Source organism: Sturnira hondurensis, unplaced genomic scaffold, assembly GCF_014824575.4.
Source record: "Sturnira hondurensis isolate 20B ecotype Veracruz unplaced genomic scaffold, ASM1482457v3 Scaffold0017436, whole genome shotgun sequence".
Taxonomy (NCBI): Eukaryota; Metazoa; Chordata; class Mammalia; order Chiroptera; family Phyllostomidae; genus Sturnira; species Sturnira hondurensis.
This window is the reverse complement of record NW_028090067.1, coordinates 1342809-1364197: the sequence shown is the minus strand read 5'-3', so window position 1 is coordinate 1364197 and position 21389 is coordinate 1342809. Positions and strand designations below refer to the sequence as shown.

At 40.9% G+C, this 21389-nt stretch overlaps 2 protein-coding genes across 2 annotated transcripts in view; both read left to right on the top strand.

Annotated features, from left to right (window-relative positions):
• The first annotated feature begins 5285 nt into the window (after positions 1–5285).
• APOBEC1 (apolipoprotein B mRNA editing enzyme catalytic subunit 1) lies at positions 5286–15319 on the top strand. The gene is made up of 5 exons (XM_037068178.1): positions 5286–5659; positions 12009–12036; positions 13264–13661; positions 14383–14501; positions 15148–15319. The coding sequence occupies exons 1-5, from the start codon at positions 5623–5625 to the stop codon at positions 15295–15297; spliced, it is 732 nt and encodes a 243-aa protein (XP_036924073.1). The 5' UTR covers positions 5286–5622; the 3' UTR covers positions 15298–15319.
• Positions 15320–21090: 5771 nt separating this feature from the next.
• Positions 21091–21389, top strand: part of RIMKLB (ribosomal modification protein rimK like family member B) — a 132503-nt gene continuing 132204 nt past the window's right edge. Inside the window, exon 1 of the mRNA XM_037068517.1 lies at positions 21091–21233. The gene's annotated coding sequence lies outside the window, so the exon portion shown is untranslated. The remainder of the gene's footprint in view (positions 21234–21389) is intronic.

Genomic DNA, 21389 nt, shown 5'->3' with positions numbered 1-21389 from the left:
TAGAGCACATATCCTCGAACACAAAGAAAACTGATCTTTAAAAAGCACTCGCAAGACTATTTTCAGGGGTCATTTCTGTAGTTTGTTAACAAGCACTTGCCTTGACAAAAGCATCATTTGAATGGGAAACTTTGTTCTCTGACAGCAGTGGGAGGCTCACTTTGAACAAATCATCTAGAACAAGTTTGTGGAACAATCAGGATGGTGCCAACAATAGTCACCTATACCAATGTGTTTACAGAGAACTTGCAGATCGTATTTGTTAAAGAGCTGAGAAATTAGCATAACAGAAGACAGATGGTCGCTTTGGTAAAGGCGGTGGTGCTTTGGTGGGGCTCCTGCAGGCCCAGCTCTGGCCTCTTTGTGGGCCCAGGATTCTTGGTGGTGCACCTCGGACTTGAACAAGGGAGTTTTATTAGCATGAGCAAAATTCATAAAACTTCACCTGTGAACTATTGATCAACATACGAGTTTACAGGAAGATGCCAAGGGAAGAGGGCCAGCCAGCACAATTTTTGATAGAAAAGTATGCAGGGAAATCTAGTAATCATCTGGATGTGTACTGGGAAGTCGGAGGAAGGGAATTAATTACATGATCTAAGTGACAATATTTGTTAACCTCCAGGTCCAGATACTAGAGGAATTCTAGTCATTTCAGACCCACTGCTCCTATTCTTCAAGTAGGCTATATAACATGCTTGACTGATTTCTGGCTTTCTTATTTATAATATTACATGCTAAGCTTGCTTTCTGTTCACACTGATTGGGGAGCAGGGCACACATCCCGTATCGAGGTGACCAAACATTACAAATTGTCTTGCAGGGTAGATTATTTTATTTAATTGTTAAATTGTTTATTTGTTAATAGAAACTATTCCTTAGACAAAATATTCATGTTCTATAGTTCAAGAACACAGGCCAGTGACAAACTTCCACGGAAATCAACACCCAACACCCCAAAATTCTTTTTTAAGAAAAAGATTTTAGTTAAAGGAGGAAGGGAGATCAATGAACACACTTCCAGCCGGGAACCTGGCCCACAACCCAGCTATATACCCTGACTGGGATTTGAACCAGTGACCTTTTGGTTTACAGGCTGATGCTCAACCCACCGAGCCCACCAGCTAGGGCCCCAAAATTCTTTACATTCCAAAATCACTTTGCCCTCTGAAAGATACCAGTCTTCCTCATATCCTCAAATTCTTTCATGGAATCATAATTTCTGTAGAAATCTGCATATACCTTCTTTCTTGGTACAGCTACAGCAAACTTATGAAATCTTGCAGGCCCCAGGGATACTGTGCTGGCTCCAACATATAAAATCACAGATGCTTGGCCAGAAGGCCACACATTTGCGGTTTCGTCAAAGCACTGGAAGCTGTGGCAGTCACACTCTCCTCAACACCAATGTCTTTCCCGATGGAGGAGAAATGGACCTAGGGCAGATTATTTCCGAACTAATTTATCTCCATAGTTTCACTTTTATTTCATGCGACTGACTTTTACTGTGTCTTTCATATGCCAATTTTGTACCAGGTCCAGAAAATTAAGGTAGTCACTTTTATCATGGAGCTTAACATGTAGCACATCTGCTTAAAAATTATGTGAATATGTACAAGTGAAAAAAACAGCATATGCCCCAATATATGAATATTAATTTATTCAAATCATATGTTAATTATTATATTACTATATTGTACATATTTTGGAAATGTTCCTATTGAGTTTTCCTTTTAGATAAAATAGAAGTTCTAATCATTTCTTCTCACCTCAGTGTTTCAGGAATAGATGTTCTAGTATTTTCTTTCCCCCATACCAGGGTGTTTCCAGGCTGCAGGGCACCTCCCTTTGGAGATTACTGCTTTGATTACTGTTGCGACTTTGCTCCTGTTTCCTGAGCACAAAACTGATTTTAATAATCCTGGTCTCCTGACATACCTGGTGATGATCTGTCTACCTGTCCTTCATGGTCTTTCTTACCTTAAGCCTTGAGTTGTCTGGGCCCGTTTCTGAAATTGCAAATGTGTATCCAAAGCCCAACTGATCACAGTTCCCGAGGCTGCGTTTTTACATTTATTTCTGACTTGAACTGAATGGGTACTGATGTATTTCCTTAGTCTTTTCATTTGGGGTCTGTGTTTAATACATTCACTTCATTTTTAAAAAGTTATGAAAAGGATAATGGCTATTTCCTTCTGCTGACAGTTCTATTTTGGGCAGGTTTGTCCACTCCTGAGTTCATCGTGTTATCTCCTGAGGCCATTGTCATGCCTTAGAGAGGAACAGGCCCAGTGGCCTTGGCCCTAGATCGTCCTATATCCCTATTAAAATCTTAAATCTGTTCGATCAGTCGGTAAACAGGCACGAGCTCTGTAAGTCAAGATATGTGCTGTGATTTGGGCAGGATAGGACTCCTTACTCCAAAATATAAATACAAATACAAATACAAATATAAATATGAATAATGTACACTTGTACTGCACAACACTTCGAGACTTGTAAGCTTATTTAACAGCAGGCCCACTCACTCAGAGGCCTTGAAGTGGGTGAGGGAATCAGATAATCATCCCAATAGATGCAAAAGAAAATGTGGCAAAATTCACCACAATTCATGATAAAAATGCTCCACAAAATAGAAATGGAGAGAAATTTTTTTAGCCTGATGAAGGACTTCTGTAAAAAACCTGCAGCTAACATTATACTCAAGGGTGAATAACTGATGCTTTCCCCCTCAGACTGAGAACAACACAGAGATATTCACTCTCATCTTCTCTGTTGAACTTTTTTTTGAAGTACTTTGTCATCACACCAAGGCAACAAGAAGAAATAAATAGCATACATGTTGGACAGGAAGAAGTAACAATATGATCAGCTGCCTGGAAAACAGTAAGGAATCTGTAAAAAAAAAATTGGAAATAAGTGCTGGCCTGATTGGAGGTGCTCAGCTTGGGCTGAGCGCCAGCTTGTGAACCCAAGGGTCACTGGTTTGATTCCCGGTCAGGGCACATGTGTGGGTTGTGGGCCAGGTCCCTGGTTGGGGGCGTGCAAGAGGCAACTGACTGATGTTTCTCTCTCACATGGATGTTTCTCTCCCTGTCTTTCTCCCTCCACTCCCCTCTCTCTAAGAATAAATAAATAAAATCTTTTTAAAAATCACTGTTAGATACTAAAGTCATGTAAATGTGCAACTAAAAAGGTTGACATTACAAATGTTGCTGAAGATGTTAAGCTACTGAAACTCACATGCTCCTGGTGAGGCCATAATTTAGTATGACAGTTGGGCATTTCCTTTTTAAAAAGATTTTATTTATTTGTTTTTAGAGAGAGGGGAAAGGAGGGAGAGAAATATCTCATATGGGATTGGTTGCCATTCGCACACCCCCAACTTGGGACCTGGCCCACAAGCCAGGCATGTGCCCTGACTGGGAATAAAACTGGTGACCTTTCAGTTCATAGGCTGGCACTCCATCCACTGAGCCACACCAGCCAGGGCACACAGTTGGGCATTTCCTTAAAAGTTAAATATACACTTATCTGTTTGATTCAGCAATTCTACTCCCAGGTTCTGTACGCAAGAGAAGGAAAAAGAAACATGTTTATATAAGGAAGTAAACACAATGTTAATATCATCCTTATATGTAATAGCTTAAAACTGGAAATAACCAAAAGTCCATCAGTGGGTGAATGACTAAAAAATTGTGTCATACCAAGATAAAGAAATTTACCGGCCAAGAGAAAGCAATGGTTCTCTGACACACCTAATCACATAGATCAGTTTCTCAGAGAAACTGAGCAAAAACATTGTATGATCCCATTTGTATAAAATTATAGAGCAGTACAAACTAATCTATAGTGACAGAAATATCAGCAGTTGTCTGATATTTGTTGTCTGAATTTTGGGGGTGATGAGAATTTTAAATATCTTGATTGTGGAATGGTCACATTAAGTATATGTATATATTTTTAAAAACTCATAAATTTCCAGGAACAGGACACTGACCTATCTTCAATCTCTTTGAAAACAAAACAGAAGATGGATCCAGCATTCTAGCTGGATTCTAGCAGAAACAAATTCAAATTATATACCACCTTAACTATTGCATATGTGCCGCCTGTGTGTGTGTCTTACTGTATGAGTTTCCAAACAGCTACTGTAACAAATCTCCACAAACTTAGTGGTGGAAAACAACATAAATTTTCTGACAGCTTTGGTGGTCAGAAGTATGAAATAGAACCTTGCTAAAATCAAGACGTTATCAGGGTAACATTGCTTCACAAAGCTCAAGGGAAGAATCTCCTTCCTTGCTTTTTCCAGCTCCGAGAGGTTGTCCTCATGCCTTGAATCATGGCCCCTTTTCAGCCAGTAATCACATCACACACATCTCTGCTCCCATCCTCCTGTGTCCTTCTCCGACTGGCTGTTTTGCCTCCTTCTTTTAAGGGTCTCTGTCATTGGATTGGGGCCACCCTACCTCAAGATCCTTACGCTAATCACCTCTTCAAAGTTACTTTTGCATTTATAAGGTAACGTACTTATAGGTTTCAGGGATTAGGAGGGGGGTCATTATTCTCCCTACCACACGTGAAATTCTCAAGGACCTTCTTCTACGATGCAGCACTCTGCTCCTTCTTCAATTCTCACCTGCCCCTCCAAACAACTGCTTCATCTTGTGAGGGGTCCAACTTGACTTTCACCATTAAGGAAAGTCTTATATTTAGGACTCAGGTGTTGGTTTCATAAGGTTTGAGATTCAAAGTTCAGGGGCTCTACATTTGAGAGCTCAATTCTTGGAATGTGTGCTAACACTCCGAGGAGCTGACCCAGATATTGGGCAACAGGAAGCAGTGGAGACAGGGACTCTGTATAGCAGGGGTGTCAAACTCATTTTCATTGGGGGCCACATCAGCCTCATCGTTGCCTTCAAAGGGCCGAATATAATTTTAGGACTGTATAAATGTAACTACTCCTTAACTAGGGGCGAGGAGCTTGGAGCTGCTGCCGGGTAGAAACAAGGCGAGGGCTGGATAGAACAAGGTAGAGGGCCGTATTTGGCCCACGGGCCTTGTGTTTGCCACCTGTGATGTATAGTACTCACTTCTTAGCAGAGGATATAAAAACATGAGTGGACTTGGCCTTCCCTGACTCAGAAGCCAAAGTCCTTCTGGTTTTGCATCTATCAGTGCCCCTCCCCTTTCCAGCAGGAGCTGGGCCAAAGAGCAAAATAAGAGGAAGTTATAAATAAATGAAAAGTAGCTAAAGAACAAGGCCAGTTCACCAAGAAAGAATGATGTGTCGGTCTTGCCTTAGCCTTAACTTAAAGGGAACTTTTTAAAACTTAGATATTATTAGGGAAGAACTTTGTAATTCAGATACCCTCAGGGATTTACTCTACAGAATTAATTATTTGTATCATAAACTGTTTTGAAACCCCCCACCAAATTCTCTCTTAATCTGCTACCTGCAAGCCTAGATACCCAGTAAGTGCCCGAGACTCAGGAATGAGTCATCGTCTGCTCAAGCAGGTGGCAGTCACCACACCAGAAAAGAATGTTCAGGCGTCGCCAGACGGAGCAATCAGCACAATCTGTAGCTCCAGGGAAGAAGTCTAGTCACAGGACTCCATGGCTTCTGACAAAGGAGAAATGGATCGAGGTCCTGGTGAGCTTTGCATTCTTGAAGAGAGCAGAAATTCTCTGTGTGTGTGTCTTGCTTGTGTCCTTGGGCATTTTCCAACTTTCCTATTTATCATTATATTAATACTATTCTCTTAAAAATATAATTTTATTTACTTTATTAAAAATTATCTGCCTCCCTGTAGGTATTATTATTTGTTTTGGGTTTTTTTGTTCTTTTTTGGTATTATTTTTTTGAAGGGAATTAATCTGAAGTTTTGCCAGAATGGGGACTGGATGTATGTGGTTAAATAAGATTTATTATTATTATTAATTGTAACTATTCCTTATCCACAAGTGGTTTTGATCTAATGACACTAAATCAAGGCTTGTTTCACCACAATAAAAAATTTAGGAAAATGTACAACATTTAAATAACTATTTAAGATAACAACACAAGTGATAGCACAGGGACATGTTAGTTATTTAAGGTTTAGTTAGTTAATTTTAAAACATTCATGAGAGAGAGAGAGAACACACCGGGCTCTGGAAGGAAATAATTCTCAGATCCGGTGGGATTTGAGCTGGATTCTAAAAGGGTAGAATTTAGGTTAGCGAACAGAGGGTGATTCCAGGTTGGTTGACGCAAGATTTTGGGAGGACTGTGTTTGGAACATACAGAGTAAACTGGTTAGGCTAGAGAAGAGTTTTGTGGAAGTAATCTACAGTGAAATTAAGGCAAATCTGATGTGTTGTTATGGAGGGTCCTGAATGCCAGGCTAAGGAAATTGAGGTCAATCTTTTTGGTAAGAGAACACCTCTGGAGAACTTGGAAATAGCCTGGAGATGACTGAAATACTGCTTTCGACACACGTACCTGGCGTCTGATGCCTTTTGGCCTGGAAGCAGAAAAGACTGGAAGCAGGAAGACAAGTTAGAAGACAATTGCAAGAGTGCAGGCATGACGTGATTGGGATAATACAGCTATCAGTCTTGGGTTTTAGAAAACAGTATTTTTTTCTCCATCACATTTTCTCCCTTTTAAAACTGTCTTGTGAGTGTCACGTTGGGGGAAGAACTAAAGACATTATTTAGTTGAAGTACGAGGTTAATTTCCCTGGACTTTGCTAAAAAAGTGGTGTGTTTTATCCCTCAAACCTTCCTGACTCACGTGGCAGGTATCTTTGCTTCACATCCCAAGGGTAGATACTGAGAATATCTCTCACCCTCTCTCTTTCTGAAGTTCTCACTGCTGCTTCACCTCCTTCAAAGCAAGTGCCCTGCCATCATTGATATGACCTTCTTCTGTAGGTCTGGCCTCTCTGTTTCTGTAAGGCCTGCTCTGGAGTAGATCAGCTGGTTGCAGGCCCTGATTTGGACTAAGGTCTGAGCAGTGCCTATTCCAAGGTCTCAACCATCCCTTTTCTCTTCCTTCTGAGCGCTCAAATTCCCTGTTCCTTCTTTTAAGGGCGAGGTTTATTCTTCAGGCCACACTTAGGCTAGTGTTTCTTGACTCTGTTCTGTATCCGGACCCGTGATGTAGCTGGGAGGCAGCTTCCTGCACCCGCCACCTGTTACAGAGCCTGTGTGAGAGTCTGAAGATAGTTCACTTCACCCCACGGTGCCACACCTGCCTGAACTATCTATGGTAGCCAGGAAAGGCAGAAAATACGAGAGTGCTAGCAGGTATAGCCGATTGTGGGAGGAGTCAGAGTTGGAATTACAGAGGAAGTTTCAGGCTGGGATTTAAACAAAAAGATATGTAGGATGAGAGATAATGCGGGACCATGTGGGGGAAAAAAGGGACGGAAAGACTCTCAATGGCCCACCATGAGGAGGTGCAGAGTGGTTTGGGATTGAGAACTGGAGACTAAGGGGACACAGCTGATGGTGCTGGGAGCCATGGGAGACCTGCCCAGCAGAGCACAGGTGACTGGGAGGAACTGGGAGAAGTGAGCTGTGGACTGTTTTTTTCCTTCAGGAAGGCAGTACTTCTGACTGGTGTGCTCTGAGACTGGCCTGACTGGGCAAAGGGGCGACGGTAGGACTGTGTGTTTGGGGTGTATCTTCGTTTCTAAAGGGAGTGAGATTTAACGGCAGAAGCCCGCCATTATTCTAAAACTTGTATAACTTTTCATTAAATAGGTCCTTTCCTTTTTACCAAACTCTAGCATAAAGAGCCACAGTTCTTGACACAATGGTGATGGCCAGCATGAAGAATCTAGGGGAACAAAAGACTCCAGGGGCTGGGGGTTGTTTCTGTAATACACACATACACACACACACACACGCACGCACACACACAGCCCTGAGCAGAACACTGCCTATGTTGGAGGAAGTGTCACCCGGATGTGACTGTGGTTCAGAAATAGCACCTGAGAGTTAAGGTTTGGCCCAGAGGGTGGACTGAACCTGCCATCTGCAGGTCCACACGCGACTTCACTCTCAGAGTGGGAGGGCCTTTTGTGTCTCTCGGACCCACTGAGAAGGGGTATCATGTGGGAAAACCTTCGGTTCTGTGTCTAGCTTTACAGGCCTCTGCTTTCTTGGAAAAGAAACATTAGTGATGGTAATTGAGCCTTTTCATGCCTCCCCAGGCAAATTTTAGTTTCCAAATAACTAGAGGGGAAATCCTTAGCATGAGTTCTTGTTGCCAAAATAAATGGCCTGTGTTCTCCCAAGTAGAACACACGAGTTGTCTCTCTGCTCTCCAAGTTTTGGAATTCTGCCCCGTGACTAGACTGGATCCAGGCCAGATCAGTGCGCATTTCATCTCCAAAGTTCTGGGTCTTGAGAGGCACAGTCTTCTGAAATCTAGTACTTTTTTAGTTTGAATCATTCCCACACTCTGTAGAAGGCCCTATATGGTCAGGCTCATCTTCTCATTGTGTATCTTTTCATTTTTCATCCTTACCTGCCCACTGATTTAGAGAGAGGGGAAGGGAAGGTGAAAGAGGAAGAGAGAAATAATTGATGCAATCTGTTGCCTCTTGCACGTGCCCTTACCAGGGACAAACCTGCAGCCTAGGCATGTGCTCTGACCGCCAGTTGAACCTGCAATCTTTTGGTTAACGGACAATGCTCCAACCCACGGAGCCACACAGACCAAGGCCACCATTGTAGATCTTGATCACTCTGACCTAGCAAGGCTGCTCCTCATTCTTCCTCAAACATGTCAACCTCTTCTCACCTTAAGTTTTTGCTGTTTCCCCTGCTCAGAATTCTCTTCCTTGATGTCCACACACCTTGCTTCACTTTCCATTCAGGCCTCTTTAAAAAAGCCTTCCCTGACTAACCTCTGCAAGGTTGCCTCGTCCGGCCTTCACTTTTGTTCTCCTTACAATACTTCTCATAGCACTTGTCACTGTTAAATTAATATCTGTGTTTGTTTACATATACTCTCTCTCTCCCTTTGTAAGCTCTACTGACATGAAGACAAGGGTTTGTTTTGTTCCTTGTTTCTACTTAGAACAGTGACTAACATTTAATAGGCTCTCAGAATTTGTTGAAAGAATATATAAGTGAATGTCTCCCCACTCTGTATAAATTGTACTTTGCCGGGTTCCAGGGGTGACTTATCTGCTGGTCACTAATACCTTCTTCCTGGACGTGCTGGGTAATTTGCCCTTTGTGATAGCCAATTGAAGGGCACAGGACCAGCTGGGCTCCAGGCAATTCTAGGGAGTCTTCTGACTGAAGCAGGGACCAGCAGGACAGTCCTCCCTTATCCGTGGTTTCGCTTCCCATGGTTTCAGTTACCTACAGTCAATGGCAGTCTGAAAATAGTAACTAAAAATCCAGAAACAAACAATTCATAAGTTTTAAGTTGTGTGCCCTTCTGAGTAGTGTGATGGGTCTTGTGTCTTCCTGCTCTGTCCCACCCAGGATATGAAGCACCCCTTTGTCCACTGTATCCATGGTGTATGCGTTCCCAGCCTGCCCTTAGTCACACAGTAGTCCTCTAGGTTACTTCGTGGTATCACAGTGCTTGTGTTCAGGTGATCCTTATTCTCCTTTATAATGGCCCCGGAGCACAAGAGTCGTGACGCTGGCATTTCAGATTGGTCAAGGAGAAACTGTAAAGTGCTTTCTTTAAGTGAAAAGTTAAGGACAGCTCAGTAACACATTTTGAGAGATAGAGCATATTCACATAACTTTTATTACAATATGTTGTTATGCTTGTTCTATTTATTATTAGTTATTGTTGTTAATTTCTTACTGTGACTAATTTATAAATTAACTTTACCATAGGTACGTATATATAAGAAACAACATGGTATGTATAGGGTTCAATACCACTGTGGTTTCAGGCATGCACTGAGGGGTCTCAGGACGCATCCCTTGCAGGCAAAGGGGGGACAGCTGTATCCCGTTCTCTGATACCTTGTGCATCGGGAACGGGTGACCTACCACATCAACTTTTACTTCCTAGCTCCCAGTTCTGCTGCTGGCCCCACTGTTCTGTCCTTCTCCTAAGAGCAATGATTATTGCCTATTTCTCTTGCTCTTTCCAGGGTGATGTGATTGAAAGAGAGAAATTTGCCACCCTTGAGAGCTTCTCTGCAGCAGGACTTTGCTGTCAATGCCTTCAGTAACCACTGGGCTCCAACTGAAGTCTGGTTCTCTTTCACTGGTTCAATGACATCTCCCTGTATGCCTTTTGCAAATGCTTTTTTCTTACTCATCACTTATGCAGATGTTTTTTCTCCTTCCTCTTGATTTAAGCCATTGATTTCCCAGCTTCTCTCCATACTACCAAATATCGTTTCTGTAAATTGCACTTTTAATTGAGATAATCATAGCTTAAAACATGAAGCCTTAAGAAATACTACAGCCCTGATCGGTGTGGTGGTGCGGGTTGGGTGTCATCCTGCAAACTGAAAGGTCACTGGTTCAATTCCCAGTGAAGGCACATGCCTGAGTTGTGGGCCAGGTTCCTGGTTGGGGGGTGTGCGGGAAGCAAACGATAGATATTTCTCTCACACACCAGTGTTTCTCTCTCTCTCTTTTTCCCTTCCTTTCCCTCTCTCTAAAAATAAGTTTAAAAAATCTTCTTTAAAAAAGTTTATAAAAAAAAGAAATAATACAGACAGACTACCTGTACATTTTTCTCAGTTTCCCGCAATAGTTACATTTTGTAAAACTATAGAACAATATCACAACCAGGATATTAACATTGACACATCTACCAATTTTATTCAGATTTCTCCAGTTTTACTTGTACTCTTTTGTGTGGGTGTGTTCAGCTATATGCAATTTTGTCACCTGTATAGGTTTGTGTATTTACCCCCACGAGCAAATCTGAACAGTTCCAGTGGTACAGGTACCTTTTGTGATCAGACCCTCCTCCCTCCTGCTTCACCCCGTTCCTAACCCTCGATAACAACTGTTGATCTGTCTTTACCTCTAGAATTTTCTCATTTTAAAATGCCATATCAATGAAATCATACAGTATGCAATTATTAGAGACTAATTTCTTCCCCCACTCAGCATAATTCCTTGGAGATTCATCCAAGTTGTTGCATAGATCAACAGTTTGTTACTTTTTACTGCAGAGTAGTATTCCATGGTACAGATGTCCCACAAATTGTTTAACCATTCACCTGGTGGATGTATGGGCTGATTCAAATGTTTAAATATTACAAATAAAGCTAATATAAACATTTGTGTACAGACTTTTGTGTGAACATAAGTTCTCCTGTCTCTAAGAAAAATGTCCAGGAGTGAAATTGCTAGGTTATTTGGTACTTATATTTTTAGTTTACTTTTTCTAAGAAATTACCAGTTTCCCAGGGTGACTGTACAATTTCCATTCCCAGCAGCAATGTATGAGAAATCTAGTTTCTTGCTCTCTGCATAGGTATAGATATATAGAAATATGTATCTAGATAGGTAGAGAGATAGATAGCTATTCTATGGTGGACTAGATATATAGTGAAATTCATTTAGTCATTTACTCAGTAAATTAGAGTCTGGAACAGAATATATGTAATCCAAATCTCATAACTTACAATCCAGTGTAAATATTATAGGCATGCAAATAGGTAGTCATCATGTAGCATGATAACCATTCTGATGAAGGAAGTACAGGGTGCGGTGGGGGCGCGTGGGAATGACACCTAGGATGCCCTGAGAAGTGATGCCTTCATTGCTCTTAATCCTTCTGTGGGGGCCGTAAGGAAGATTACCTAGTTTGGGCAAATAGATTTCAGCAGAGCCCTTAAAAATCTTGCTTTTCTTGATGCAATGAGCTAGTCTACTCCAATTAATCCAGGAGAGAATCTTCTAACTCTGTTTTCTTATATTGTTGGCAGTTTTAGAAGAATAGAGCATTTTTTTCCCTTAACTCAATTTGAATATGGGTGTTATTGACATATTCATCTCTTGGTCAACAGGTCTTTCAGCTGGCGATCCCACTGTGAGGTAAGAATAATGCTATCACATTTTGCACTTAATTCAACCTAGAATAAATACCAACTTTGGTATTTAAAAGTCAGAGGACTACCCTGGCCAGGTAGCTCAGTTGGTTGGAGTGTTGTCCCAATATGCTAAGGTTGTGGGTTTGATCTCTGGTCAGAGCATCTCTGCAGGAGTCAACCAATGAATGCATAAATGAGTGAAAAAACAAGCCAATGTTACTCTCGCTTAAAAAATAAAAATAAAAAAGAGTTGGAGGACTACAGCTTTTTAAATAACTTTTTTCCTCTTTTACCACGCTCCCATTCTTTTTTCCCCTTTTCCAACTTCATTCTCTATGTTGATTGCTTTCTATGTCTTTTATTTTCTGCTTAAATAAATTACCTTCCAGCTTTGTTCTGTTATAATCACACTATTCTCTTCTCTCTTTAAATCATACGGTTTTTATAGCCATTCGTGAAAAGTCTAAGGAACTGATTTGTCACCTTGATTTCATCTTCTTGTTTTGTATTATATGCCCATTTTCTAGACAAATCATTATAACAGGGGGACTTTCGTCAAGGAATATACAAGTTTTATCTCATGATGGTTAGAAGGACTCATGTATGTGATGAATGTGATACTTTAGGGGTGAGTGAGAAGCACTAGAATGTAATAAGCTATGACTCAACCATGGAAAGGAAAGTCCGCAGCGCAATCCTGAGTTTCTCCAGTCACAGCTGAGACACACTGAGAGTAAGATTTAAAGGTGCCATTTACAGCAGGTTGAATTTCTTTCATATGAAGTATTAGTATACAGAATTTAATGTGGAAGAATTTTGAGGCTTAAATTACTCTCTTCATAGGCTTGGCAATAGAATTCTGTTGGTAATTTAAGGCTTCTGTACCTGAGGAGTAGTAAATATTAACAATTGGGCCATGGCACCTTTAAGAGTAAAACAGAAGGATTAGAATATAATGAAAAAATTGACATATTTATACTTGAATTCAAGACAAACAAGCAGTGCTATGGGGAGTGGTAGCCAAACAACATGAGTTGGGAAAAATTTGTTCACTGTGTTTGTGAAAGAAACGCTGCTAATTCAAGTGGACATCCCCAAATAATTTTAAGACAGAAAAAAAAAGTTTTCTGATATGTTGTGTTTTAGATTTATCTTATAGGAGAGGGGAGTATTAAGTGATTTTTAAAGTTCCTCTAAAAATTGCATGACGATGTGCATTTTTACACGTTAGGAGAAGAATCGAACCTTGGGAATTTGAAGCGTTCTTTGACCCCAGAGAGCTCCGGAAAGAGACCTGTCTGCTCTATGAAATCAAGTGGGGCACGAGTCACAAGATCTGGCGAAACTCAGGCAAAAACACCACCAAGCATGTTGAAGTTAATTTCATAGAAAAATTTGCTTCAGAAAGACATTTGTGCTCATCCATCAGCTGCTCGATTACCTGGTTCATGTCCTGGAGTCCCTGTTGGGAATGCTGCAAAGCTATTAGAGAATTTTTGCGTCAACAACCTAGTGTGACTTTAGTCATTTATGTAGCACGGCTTTATCACCACATGGATCAACAAAACCGACAAGGACTCAGGGACCTCGTTAGCAGTGGGGTGATTATCCAGATCATGAGAGCCCCAGGTAAAAGCAATTAACCAAGAATCTTAATATTTTAGGATTGTATACATGAACATGAAACCTAGACAATTTTATTAACCAATCTCACCCTAATGAATTTAATTAAAAAAGAAAATAAACAAGAATCTTAAGTATTTATGAGAGATTATAGTGGTGATATGTTTCCAGGGCAGGAGATTAATTATCCCAGAGTGGCAGTCTCAGAAGTAAAAGTTCAAAGTATTATAAGAAAGGATCAGCTCTGAAATTCATTGTAAAAAAAGTATAAAAATTATGACTCATTTTTTTACCTTGCTACTATGGCCTTTCAGCCATCTCTCTCTCTTTTTTAAAAAGACTTTATTTATTTATTTTTAGAGAGAGGGGAAGGAAAGGAGAAAGAAAGGGAGAAATATTGATGTATGAGAGATACATCAATAGGTTGCCTCTTGCACGCCCCCAACTAGGGACTGGCCTGCAATTCAGGCATGTGCCCTGACTGGGAATTGAGCAGGCGACCTTTTGGTTCACAGGTCAGCACTGAATCCACTGAACCACACCAGACAGAACTCAGCCATCTTGAAATGAACTGCTTTGAACTTTTTGGGGATTCTGGGGGAGTTTAGTCCATCAGCAGTATCAAATAGGACAGAGGGCTTTATATACGGTATATATTTAAGTTCAGCTTTCTTTCAGTAGCTTTCTGTTGTATTTGTTGAATGAACTGAATTTTCTATTCCCTTAGAGCATGATCACTGCTGGAGGAATTTTGTCAACTACCCACCTGGGAAAGATGTTCACTGGCCAAGATACCTGCCTCTGTGGATGGAGCTGTATGCACTGGAACTCCACTGCATAATTTTGGTAAGTTATTTTAAGAGACAAAGATTCCAATGCAAAAAAAAAAAAAAAAAGAAAATAGCATCCTTCTTCAAAATCTTCCCTGATAATTTTTTTTAATCCTCACTCAAGGACATTTTTTCATTGCTTTTAGAGAAAGAGGAAGGGAGGAAGAGAGAAAGAGAAACATCGATCAGTTGCTTTCTTGTACCTGCCCCTACCAGGGATTGAACCTGCAACCCTTTGGTTTATGGGACAGTGCTCCAACTCACTAAGCCACACTGGCCAGGGCCTAATAATCTTGACATGTACTCTCTTCACCATTTGTCACTTATATTGAGCCTTAGTTATTTAACTACTTGACCTACCTTAAGAAAACGTAAGAGAATCTCTTTCTGGAAAGTAAGTGGGAAAAGTGAATGGATGAACTGCCTAAGATATATGTGGTCTCCCTACTAATTAGATATCATGATTACTATAACACATATTGGCTCTACAGAATTACAGATATTCTCCTTTCCTATATTGGTGTTTATCATTCTATTGAAGAAATGTAGGTATCCCATTTGTGTTCTCTTGAGAGTAGTTCAGTGGTCTTCCAAATGATATTATAAAATGTGTAATAACAGGATGAAGAAAAATATTATCCTAACTTCTTTTTTTATTTCAGAGTCTCCCTCCCTGTTTAATGATTTCAAGAAGATGTCAGAAACAGCTTACATGGTTCCATCTTAATCTTCAAAATTGCCATTACCAAATGATTCCACCCCATATCCTTTTAGCTACAGGAGCGATACAACTTCCTGTCCCTTGGAGGTAATAAAATGATTCTTTGAAGGCAATGATGATTCACTAGAGATCCAGTGTCATTAGAATCTAGAAATTCTCAGTTTCTGCATCTCAAGTTCACAAACTATAAATTATCTAAAAATAAAGAAGACCATTCCATTCACAATAGTATCAAAAACAAAAAATACACCTTGTTTTCAGCCAGAACTGCCATCTTTCAGTAAGTCACCAAATGACTAACGCAAAGGGAAAGAAGAGAATCACCCACAGTCTGTTCTCTAGGCCTTTTAGAGAAATACCTTACCCTGGCTGGGTGGCTCAGTTGGTTGGAGTGTCATCCCAAACACCAAAAATTTGCAGGTTAGATTGCTGGTTAAGGCACATACCTAGGTTGTTTGATCCCTGGACAGGGCATGTATGGGAAGCAATCCTTCAATATTTCTCTCACATCAATGTTTCTCTGTGTTTCTCATTCTCTCTCTGTCTCTTTCTCTATCCCTCTCCCTAAAATCAATAAACATATTTTTGGGTGAGGATTTTCAAAAAATACTAATTGCAAGAAATTGAATTACTCCTCCTGCTATTTAAAAAAATACAACTCTGACTGGTATGGCTCAGTTGATTGGTCATTGTCCCCCAAACCAAAAAGCCCCCAGGCAGAACCCATGCCTGGGTTGCAGGTTCAGCCCCTGGTCCAGGCACGTATGAGAGGCAACCAATAGATGTTTGTCTCTCACATGAGTGTTTCTCTCTTTTCCTCCTTTTTTCACTCCCTAAAAACAAATAAATAAAGTTTAAAAAAAGAGAGAGAGAAGAAAAGAAATGCCCCACAAATGTTACCATGGTAAAACTGGAAAAGTCTACAGTGTCACCTAGCAAGTGGTGGGCACTCTTGTAAACAAACAAGTTAAGGGCAAGATTCTTGCCAAGAGAATTAATATATATATATTGAGCATATTAAGTACTCTAAGAGCCAAGATAACTCTCTAGAATGTGTGAAGGAAAATCATCAGAAAAAGAAGGAAGCCGAAGAGAAAAGTGCTTGGGCCCAGCTGAAACACCAGTCCACTCCACCCAGAGAAGCACATTTCATGAGAACCAATGGAAAGGAGCCTGAGCTGCTGGAACTCATTCCCTTTAAATTCATGGCCTGAAAAGTGTGCAAGAAATAAAAGACCCGTGTACTGATTTTTAAAAAATACATAGAAATACATTTAAACAAGGAGGTGAGAGCTTAAAGCTATAAGCTATTGAAAAAAATTGAAGAAGATACAAATAAATGGAAGGGTACCCCATATTCGTAAACTAGAAAAATTATTATTGGTAAAGTGTCCATACCACCTAAAGTCATCTATTGATTCAATGCAATCTCTATGAAGATTTCAATGGAACTTTTCACAGAAAAAATACAATTCTAAAATTCACATGGAACCACAAAAGACTTGAATAGCCAAAGCAATCCTGGGAAAGAAGAACAAAGCTGGAGGAATTATAATTCCTGATTTCAAACAATGTTACAAAGCTATAGTAATCAAAAGAGTATGGTATTAATATAAAAACATAGACCAGTAGAATAGAATGGAGAGTCCAGAAATAAATGTATACATATGTGGTCAACTAACATTTGGTGAGGAAAGTAAATTCCCCATTGAGGAATATACTCAATGGGGAAAGGGTAGTTCCTTCAACAGATTGTGCTAGAAAAATTTATATTCACATGCACCACTCAGAGAAATTATTTCAAAATGGTCTAAAGACTTAAATGTAAGACTTGAAACCATAAAACTCCTAGAGGAAAACATGGGGAAAACTCCTTGATCTTAGTCTTGGCAATAATTTTACACCAAAAGTACAAGCAACAAAAACAAAAATAAACAAGTGAGACTACAGCAAATTGAAGGCTTCTCCACAGCAAGAGAAATAATCAATGGAATGAAAAGGTAACCTATAAAATGGGAGAAAATATTTGCAAACCATGTATATGATAAAGGGGAAAATAGCTAAAATATGTAATGAATTCATACAACTCAATAGCTAAAAAATAAAAATGAAAAAGAAACAGAAAAAAATTACAAAAAGGAAAAAAACCTTATGAAATCTGATTTAAAATGGGCAAAAGACCTGTATACACATTATTTCCAAAGATATTTAAGTTGCCAACAGCTACTAATGAAAAGTTGATCAACATTACTACTCATCAGAAAAATGCAAATCAAGACTATAATGAGATAGTACCTTACATGTTAGAATTTTTTTTTAAAAAGTCTTTTAAATTTATTTTTAGAGAGAGGGGCAGGGAGGGAGAGAAACGATGTGTGGTTACCTTTCACATGCCCCCTACCAGGGACCTGGCCCACAACCCAGGCATGTGCCCTGACTGGGAATTGATCCAGCAACCTTTCAGTTCTCAGGCTGGCCCTCAATCCACTGAGCCACACCAGGCAAGGATACAGTTTCTATCATCAAAAAGACAAGACCATACATGTTAGCAAGGCTATGGCCATGTACCCTTGTACATGGTTGATGGAAATGTAAATTGGTATAGTCGGTATGGAATATAGTATGGAGGTTCCTCAAAAGATTAAAAATAGGCCCTGGCCAGTGTTACTCAATCAGTTGGGCATCATCCTGCAAACTGAAAGGTCATGGGTTCAATTCCCAGTCAGGGCACATGCCTGGGTTGTGGGTTCAGTCCCTGGTTGGGGTGCATGCAGGAGCCAACTGATCAATATTTCCTTCTTACGTCGATGTTTATCTCCCTCCTTCCCCACCACCTCTTTCTTTTATGTTGCTGATCAGTTCCTTTGCCTTTGATTCCTTCTAGTGTATTTTTCATTTCACTTATTGTATTCTTCAGTTTTGATTTAATAAGAATATTTTCTGTCTCTCTGCTGAGCTTCTCACTGTGTTCATCCATAAGTCTCTTGAGTTTAATAAGTATCCTTATGCCCATGACTTTGAAATCTATCTGGTAGACTGTTTATTTCCATTTTATTTAGTTCTTTTACTAGGTTTTTGCTTCATTCTTTTATTTGGAACATAATTTTATATCTGCTCATTTTGCCTACGACTCTGTTTGTTTTTATGTATTAGGTAGATCAGCTACATCTAAAAGTATTGAAAGAGTGGTTTTATGTAGGTGTCCAGTGGGGCCCAGTAGCACAAACTTCAGCGGTCACCAAGGACAAGTGTTCTATGGGTGTCTCCAGTGTGGGCTGCGTATGGCCTCCCACAGCCACTGGGTTGAGACTGTTGAGACTGTTGGCTGGCCCCTGGCCTACCTGGCTATAAGGCGTGGTTGCCACTGTGGCAGATGTATTAAGGGGGGAGGAGGCTAGCCGCTCAATCCCACTTTGGGGGTACACTTGTGCCACCTGCTGGGTGCTGGGGGGCATGTTACCGCTTTGCAAGCCTGCTAGAGTACCCAGGGAGTACTGGGAGGTGGGCTGCCAATTTGGAGGACCAACAGGGTGTCTGCTGGTTGGTTGGAGATGGAGAGCAGCTTTGTTGTGTAAACACTGGACTGGGTGAGGAATTGGGCTGGGAAGGCCTTCAGGGGAACATTAAGCAGGTGGATAAACTAGCAGGTTAATGGAGAGTGTCAGACCTGGTGCCTGCCAGTTTGGGCCTTCTGGATAGGAGCAGGACAAATAAAGCAAACAATGAAAAATCGGTGCCTGCAAGTGCCTACTTCCTGGAGAAAGCCTCCACAGATCCTTCTGGCACACAGTCTAAAACTAGTCCATACATTTTCCTCACGTATGACTCAGGCACCTTTCACCCTGCTGCTGCATGCTGGGCCTCAGAGTGAGTGAGTTTGTGCATGGGCCCTTTAAGGGAGGATTCTTGGTTTTCCATAGTCCCATCAGCTCTTTGGGATGTAAGCCTCCCTGCTGTTCATGGCCATGTGTTATGGGGGCTCCTCTTCCTGATGCAGGTCTCCCAGGCAGGGAAACCTGAGTTGGGTCTCCAAGAGCTTGGTCTCTAGGGCGGGGGTCTCCCTGCACTTCTGATATCCCTCCCATTTATGGGATGCCACACCTCTGCCCCTCTCACTGTCTCAATATGGCTTTTTCTTTATATCCGTAGTTGTAGAGAATCTGTTCTGCTAGTCTTCTGGTCTTTCTCAGACAGAGCTGCTTTATATTTGGTTGTAGTTTCGGTATATTTGAGGGAAGAGGTGAATGCAGGTTTTCTCTACTTTACCACTTTGATCTGCCTGCAATTTTTGGAATGTCTGTAGGTCATCTAAGAGTAGGAGCTTGTTGTGAGGGGAACCCAAACTATGACTGGAGAATCGGAACTTTGAGTCTCACACTTCAACCTTCTGGGAGAGGAGATGGGCTGGAGGCTGAACCAGTTGCCAACGGCCGATGATTTACTCACTTATACCTATGTATTGAAGTCTCCATAAGAACCCCCAAATGACAGGGTTTAGAGAGCCTCTGGGTTGGTGAGCATACGGAGATGGGGGGGTCGGTGCACTTGGAGAGAGCATACATAGAAGCGTCATGCTCTTTCTCCATACATTTCCCTGTGCGTCTCTCCCATCTGTTTGAACTGTGTTATATCTTTATATAATAAACCAGTGATCTAGTAAGTAAAACCTTTTTTTTAGTTCTGTGAGCTACTCTAGTAAATTATTTGATCCTTAGGAGGTAGTCACAGGGACCTCTGATTTATAGCCACTTAGTCAGAAGTGCAGTTGACAATATAAACTTGCATTTGGCATTTGAAGTTGGAGAGTGTTGTCGAAACCTCCATTTGTAGCTGGTCAGTCAGAAGCATAGGTAATGATCTGGGCTTGCAATTGGCCTCTGAGGGTGGGGTGGGGAGACCGTCTTGTAGGACCAGACCCTGAACCTGTGGAATTGTATGCTGTCTTCAGGTGGATAGTGTCAGAATTGCACTGAATTGTGAGATACCCAGCTGGTGTCCTGAGCATTGCTTGGTGTTGTGGGAGAAAAACCTTCCTCTCCACCTCATTGAGTAGAACTGGGTTCAAAAACGAATTCAGGGACCCACACACGAGAGGCCAGAAAAACCTAAGTCATCCTGTACTTGTGGGAAATGTCTCACTGTCAAAAAATCTAACACACACCAATCGGAATCCTCCCACTTAGCCTTAGCTCACCTTGAAAATAGGACCTGCTAGCACAGCCCGTTGTGCCCTGTTTTCATGGTGCTGCTTCTAATGTTGTACTAAATGTCCCCCGGGAAAAGCACCCCAGTGATTGTAAGGCATTGTCCTCCCCAATCCACAAATTGTTTTCCCTTGAATAAAGAACACCGAACTTGTTACTAAATTGTCTTACTTTTGTTATTTGACAATGCTTAGAAAGACGTTTCTCTGGATCAGAGTATGAATATATTCACCCATCTCCATCTGCTCCCACCAAAGTAAGGAGAGTGGGGTGACGAGAAGAGTTGGGTAGACTCCTTATAGTGTAGGGTTGTGAGGACTTACTTGCAATGATGGTTGGACTGTAAATTTATACTGGTCATAGAGTTATAGTCTTTACCTTGCCTTTTGTGTGGTGTTCTTTAGTTGTGCTGAGGTGGAGAATGAAGGCAAGGAGAATGCTGATGGTTAAACAGGTTAGGCAGGTTTAGGATTTTGGCAGATGAGAGCGACAAAAAGAATGAGACCTACTAACCCGAACCCTTTCGGATTAGTTGTCTTTGAACTGGATAAAAAAAGAAAAGGAAAAAAGGAGAGTGCTGGTGGGTTGGGAAAAGTCAGAAAGGCAATGAACTGAAAATCTTGATAAGATCGTTAAACAGGCATAGTGGGTATATTTAAACAATCAAGCTTGAAGAACAGTATGTTGTGGTCAGAAACAGAATGGATTAACTATTTTGAAAGCAAAATAGCAGTAATTATTGACATCACCGAGGATGTGACCAAGGGAGCCTCTGGCTGAGTTAGAGCAGAGAAGTAGAGAGGAAGAGGTCAAGGGACTAGAGGTAAGCCCCATCACTGGTCTTCCTTTTCATAATTTTCTTTTTCTTTTTTTTAAAAAAGATTTTATTTATTTATCTTTAGAGGGGAAGGGAAGGAGAGAGGGAGAGAAATATCAATGTATGGTTACCTCTGCCAGGGACACACAATGTATCGTGTGT